The sequence below is a fragment of the Chinchilla lanigera genome, unplaced genomic scaffold (genome assembly GCF_000276665.1).
Source record: "Chinchilla lanigera isolate Chin_1 unplaced genomic scaffold, ChiLan1.0 scaffold00020, whole genome shotgun sequence".
NCBI lineage: Eukaryota > Metazoa > Chordata > Mammalia > Rodentia > Chinchillidae > Chinchilla > Chinchilla lanigera.
In genome coordinates, this window is record NW_004955421.1 from 305,298 (window position 1) to 311,713 (window position 6,416).

A 6,416-nucleotide genomic window follows, 5' to 3' on the forward strand; every position below is an offset into this window, starting at 1 on the left:
ACAGACAGACAAAGAAAGAAAAACCTTCCCAAAATAGAATTTAGGTAAAATCACCACCTGTAGCACTGCCCTTTCAATAACCCTAACGAAGCTCAACTCTGTGTCACACCTGTCATTTAGATAATACAGACAGAAACCTTCCCTGCCATGTATGCTCAACTCCAGTTACCTGCACAGTAATAATCGGCCCTCCATTTTGATAGAGGAGAGGCTTCATCTTAGGCAGAAGGACTCCCAGCCACCTATCCACAGCGGCAAGGTAATCTGGAAAATAAGCCAGGTTTTACATCATCAGACATCATCACACACCATAAACAGACCCCAGGGCAGTTTTACTATACAAAAGCTATCAGCAAAATATATCCCGATTGGGGCTGGGGATTTAGCTCAGCGGCAAAGCGCCTGCCTGGCAAGCGCAAGGTCGTGAGTTCGGTTCCTGATACTGGAGAAAAACCAAAAAAAAAGAAAAAAAAAAAAATCCCGATTAACAACTCTCCTCTACAATGGGGGAACTATACATAAGAAAAATCTGGCTGGGTGTGATGGTGCACACCTGTTATCCCAGCACTCTGGGAGGCGGAGGCAAAAGAATCACAAGTTTGAGCTCAGCTTGGACAACTCTGCAACTTAGCAAGACCTGGTCTCAAAATAAAAATGAAATAAAATGGGCCTGGGGATATAGCTCAGTAAGAAGGCCCTGAGTTCAGTCTTGAGTACTAAAGGAAAAAAAAAAATCGGATACATATTGCCCTGCAGGCTAGTGTCTCCTTACAGCCGCTTCTCCGTGGACAAGCATAATATTCTTGGCATCTATCCTTGCCATGGACACGAAACCAGGTGCTCAGGAGACAGACAGGCCATGTTCACTAAACCACAAGAAGGGAGACTGAGTGCTATGTCTTCCTCTCAACTAAAACAAGTCACTTTTTCTTCTAAAATTAAAGCCTCATGAATTACATGTTTACATTATCAAAGGGGATAAGAAAAGCACATGCTTCATAAAGTTGCCATGATGATTGGGAATACGGGTGAAAACAGTAATCATATATAAAGACTGCTAAACAAAGGGTGATAGAGTAAGAGGAAAAGATACATACAGACACTAGCTTTCTATAAGCTAAACTTAACCCCTGTCAGCTGCTGTGTAACAACCTTTGCCATCCCCACAAGAAATTAGTCTTCAGGAAATGGGCATGCAACTAAAGGGATCTTCTGAGTGTTCAGGGCTTATAGCTGAAATAACCTTCCCTGGTTTAAAAGACAGAGAAGAACGGTATCATTCACCATTCGGTAAAAGCTGACATAGAAACAGAAGACACTGTAACTACCACACGACCCAGCAGACCTCTGTAGAAACTAAGTCTGCCATTTCGATTAGCAGATATTAATCACAGACTGTGTAACACATGAAGCATGTACGAAAGCAAGCAAGCACTGAAGTTAGTTGGTCAACCACAACCAGGGTTCAACGCCAAATCAGAGAGCTACCAGTTTATCAGGAAGATCGGTCAAGTAGTTCAACCAAGTCTATTTCCTATGTACTCAATGTCTGGTATACTGTCATGCATGGTAACTAACACTCACACTTTCACTAACTTTGAAAAGTATTTGTGCAGACATATCTGAGCTTTCAAAATACCTGACCCTTCTGATAAGTCTTTTAGAAAGTCTCTCAAGAGAGAGTAAGTAACAACTTACCTGGGTCAGAAGAGCGGAGAACAATAGACTGTTTCTCTAATAACCAAGCAGGTAATCCCCCCTAGGACAAGGGGAAAAAGGGGGAGCCATTATAATGTCATTTCATGAAGGAGTTTAGAGGAGACAGCAATTACTATCAGCAGTGGTGGAAAAGCAGAAACACTTCTGGTTAGTAACTTTCAGTGAAATTGGAATTTGGAATGTAGTAAAATTAAGATCATGCTGTTAAAGCAATGTTTTAAAGTCAAGACCCTTTTCATATAGATTATTCCGCTTGATTTCACACCTCTGTGAGGCGGACAGAGCTGACACCAGTAGCGGCCACTCACAGATAGGGAAACTGAGTTAGGTGAGTGACGACCAAGAGGAGAGCCGTGCTGTTGCCCAACCTGTTCTTCCCTGCTCGGGCACCTTCCCAGGTGACAGATACTGTGCTGGGTATGGCCACAGGCCAAGTCCACAGGACTGAGTGTTATTTAAACAGTTTTAATTCACTTTGTTCCGACCCCAATGCTGCTATCTCAGCCCTGTTCACACTTGCCAGAGAGCCAGAGCCAGGTCCAGCCAACTCACCATGTCCCACTCAGCACAGATGTAGGGCCCGGGCCTCAGGATGACCAGCAGTCCCAGCTTATGAGCAAGCTGAAGGAAATACTCCACGTCACGGTCCTCAGAAAACTCATAGTGTCCTGGATGGGGCTCATGGAAGTTCCAGGGCACATATCTGCGAAGACACACAGAGCACATTCCTGGACAGAGGCAGATTTGGGAAGCGGGGGAGGAGGGAGCAAGGGGCCTTCTCGGGACCACAGCTAACAGGTAGACATGAAGACAAAGAAGAGTGGGCAGGGTATTAGGAAAAATTATCCAGAACTTGGAAACAAAGCAAAAAAGATGACTACATTTCTATTATTGCTTAGATCTAGAATGCCACCCCCCCACACTTCTCTTGTAGGTAGAAGGCAGTTGGGTCATCAGAGTGGGCACTATAGTGACATGCTGTCGGGCCTGTCCTCATCAGACATGTGGTCACTAAGGTGTGACCTGGATGGGTAGATCTCTTTCCCTAGCTCCTCCTTTCACTCTTCGCTTCCTGGCCACAGGATGTGAGCAGCTTTTCTCTGCTGTGCCCCTTGGCCGTCTTGTTCTGCAGCAGAGCTGGTCAGCTGCGGACTAAACTGTAAGCCAAAATAAACCTCTCCTCCTTTAGGTTGTGAGTACCAAGTATTTTGTCCCAGTGATGAGAATTTCCTCTCCCTGTTATACTGGAGATTGTTCAGCATCACTGCACAAGGCTTCATTCAATCTCCAGGGAAAGTGTTTTGTGTAATTATTGATGTTGAATTAGGGAAAAGACTTGGGGTATTTTTGTTTTTGTTTTTGAGGCAGGGTCTTGCTATGTAGTCCAGGCTGGCCTTGAACTCACTATGTAGCCCAGGCTGGGCTTAGCCTTGCAACAATCCTCCTGCCTTTGCCTCCATGGTGCTGGGATTACCATCTGGGATTATCATGCCTGCCCGGAAAGATTTTTAAATTACAGATTGATTTGTACATCTTCTTCTACCTGGTATGGATACAAATGATTATTGTCATATAGAGAAGACAACTCCAAAAGTTACTATTTGACTGCCTTTTATAATAGTGACCAGTCTTACTTCTCAAGACAAATTCATATCACCATGGCTTTCTCCGCTAACTGTGAACCTCTCTTTCTCAAATTCTCTTTTGATTCAGCTTTACCATCTGGCTATAACCCTTAGTCATGAATTAAATAATTTGTTTTTTGGGGCTGGGAATGTAGCTCAGTGGAATCACACCTGCCTGGCAAGCACAAGGTCCCGAGTTCAAATCTCAGTACCAAAAAAAAAATTTGTTTTTGTCTTTGGTACTGGGGATTGAACCCAGGCCATTGTTAAGCAAGTGATCTACCACTGAGCAACAGTCCAGCCAGGAGGTAAACACATTTTTGACACACGTACACTATTTGTAAATCATGTTTTTATCTTTTCATAGTCTTCCTTTGTGTAAAGAACCACACTAGGTGGTGGACGCCTCTAATCCTGGCAGTCGGGAGGCTGAGGCAGGAGGATTTCAGAAAGTTCAAGGCCAGCCTACGTTACATAATGATTCAAGGCCAGCTGAACTACATAGTTCAGGCCAGCCTGAACTATAAGGTGAGACCGTGTCTCAAAAAAACCAAAAAACCAAAAACCAAAAACCCATTCTGTAGAAAGTACGGGAACACAGCTCAAACGTGCAGATCTCCTGAAGGGATTCTGAACTGAAAACTCAGGATCCAGAGCTCTTCCCTGCTTGTGGTCCCTGGGAAGAGGCCTTACTAGATGTTTTCACAGCAGCTATCCAAGCAAACCAAACTTTACTGGAACACTTACAGGTTTATGGACCACAAAGAAAGCCCACTCCCATTTAACCTTGATTTTAAAAAGAAAAATATATTCTGCCAGGCATGGTGCCCACTCCTGTAATCTCAGCTACTCAGGAGGCTGAGGCAGGATGATTGCAAGTTCAAGGCCAGCCTGGCAAGTTAGCAATAGCTTGTCTCAAAATAAAATTTAAAAGGGTTAGGATGTAGCTCAGGAGCAGAGAACTTGCTTAGCATGCAGGAAGCCCTGGGTTCAAACCTTGGTACCTCAAAAGAGAGAAAAACACAAGTCAGAAAACTTACTGAAATCTTTTTTGTGTGGAAGGGAGTCATCCCAGGGCCTAATGCATTCTGAGTATAGGCTCTCCACTGAGCTACACCTCCAGCTCCCCTTATCAAAACAATTGTTTCAGAAAGTGGTAGCAAAAAAATCTTTCAACACAGTGTAACTTTAAAATACAAAACTAGAATTACATAAATATGTTCTTATTATATAAAATTATATGTGCCTGTGTAAGACCTAGGAAAAATGAAAATATCTTCTTAAAATAGTAAGAAGTATAGTTGTTTTTTTTCCTATGATGCTCAGGATTGAACCCAGAGTTTCTTACATGCTAAACAAGTGTCCTACCACTGAGTTACCTCCCCAGAGCCAAAAATATATATATTTTTTGAAAAATAAACTTTGCAGGACTGGGATATAGCTCAGTGATGCAGCGCTTGCCTGGCAAGCACAAGGTCCTGAGTTCAATTCCTGGTACCAAAAAAACCCCCCAAAAACTATGAGGTGTGGTGATGCATACTGTAATTCTAATTACTCAGGAGGCTGAGGCAGGAGGGTCAAAAGTTAGAGGTTAACGTGGGCAATTTAGGGTGACTCTGGCTCAAAACAGAGGAACTGAGGATGTAGCTCAGTGTGCACCCCTGTGTTCAATAACCAGCATGGTAGGTGGGGGGTTGCAACAGGAAAACCTCTAGCCCCTACACAAAAGATTTCGTCAGAAGTAGCATGGCAGGAAGTAAAGTGACCCAAGCTCCCACCAGCTCCCTATATCCCTAGAGCACAGGATACACATTTAAATATGAGGCCACCCATTCCTAGCACAGAGGTCTCCTTCATGACCTCACTTGTGTTTTTCTTCCCTCTATAATCCCATGACTTCAGGGCTCCCTGGAACAGACAACTTTGGTCTATCACAACTGTGTGTGGAAATTAGTAAGAGGTGACACTGGTTTCACTCTGCCAGTGACCTCAGAACAAGAATGAGTGGGACTCTCCCCAGCCATCTCCTAGACTGTCTAAAGATTTTCTCATTCTTATCTTTAAAGAGTTATCAGCAATCCACATCAGCACTGCAAAACCAGAGTGGCCAGCCACACCAACTTTCTTCCCAGTTAGTCACCAGCAACAGCAGCAGACAGCAGGGGAGGGGTAACTAGGGGGAGATTCCGAAGCCTGGGCCTGCCCAATGACCCGAGCAGAACCAAGGTAATAACAGCTCCAGGAATTTCCCTAAGCAGAGGCTTATTCTCCTTGGAGTCAGGAGAAGCTATGTGACACCCTTATGTTCAAACCCTAGCTGGGCTTCTAACCTAATATACACCCTTCGGCAAACTTCAGTTTCACCAGCTGTAAATGGGGATGGAAATGCCTGCCTCAGAGACGTGGGATCACTGGTGTAAACTGCACCATGCCTGGTAAGTGCTCATCACTGTTGTCTTTGCTTTGGAAGCTAATGCTTATTTTATGATCTCTGGTGATAAAGTGCAAGTCTGGAGAAGCAGTTAATTATCCGAAGAAGGGACAGCCAAGCTCATGACAAGCCCCTCCCAGGAGGCCACTCTGTACTACGTCTCGTTTCTGAGTGATGAGGCAGCTGTTCTGAGAGAGCGGATGTACCCCTTCCAGGTGTGGGCACTGAGGCCCAGGTGACAGCCACATGCCCGCTTACTTACGTCTGGATAGCATTCAGGCCGGCCATCTTCATCTTCAGCAGACGGTCTGCCCAGTAGAAGCGGGGCACCCGGGAGTAGTGGATACTTCCTGAGATGTAGCGAAAAGGCTGCCCGTCCTTGAGGAAGCGGTCCCTGCTGTAGTCGATCTCAAATGTCCGCTGGGAAGCATTCTACAGAGCAAAGAGAGGGCCCCATGAGCACGTCCACCTTCTCCGTGTCGCAGATTCTGTGATGGTGGCAGGCAACGCCCTGCCTACTTGACATAATGTGATGATGGGGTTACTGCTGTTTCTGGGCTGTCACACAAACCCCTGCTAGGCTGACCCGCTGTGCGCACCAGGTAACAGAAAGCATCGGGGGAGGGTCCATGGCAGGACAG

The 6,416-nt window shown here is 45.2% G+C and overlaps 1 protein-coding gene across 1 annotated transcript in view; it reads right to left on the minus strand.

Moving 5' to 3' along the window:
- Glb1 (galactosidase, beta 1) overlaps positions 1 to 6,207 on the minus strand; it is a gene marked incomplete at its 5' end in the record, with an annotated part of 80,548 nt that extends 74,341 nt beyond the window's left edge. Inside the window, 4 exon segments of the mRNA XM_005383635.2 lie at positions 170 to 264; positions 1,699 to 1,759; positions 2,272 to 2,422; positions 6,038 to 6,207. Coding sequence (XP_005383692.2) covers positions 170 to 264; positions 1,699 to 1,759; positions 2,272 to 2,422; positions 6,038 to 6,207 — 477 coding nt within the window.
- Positions 6,208 to 6,416: the final 209 nt, after the last annotated feature.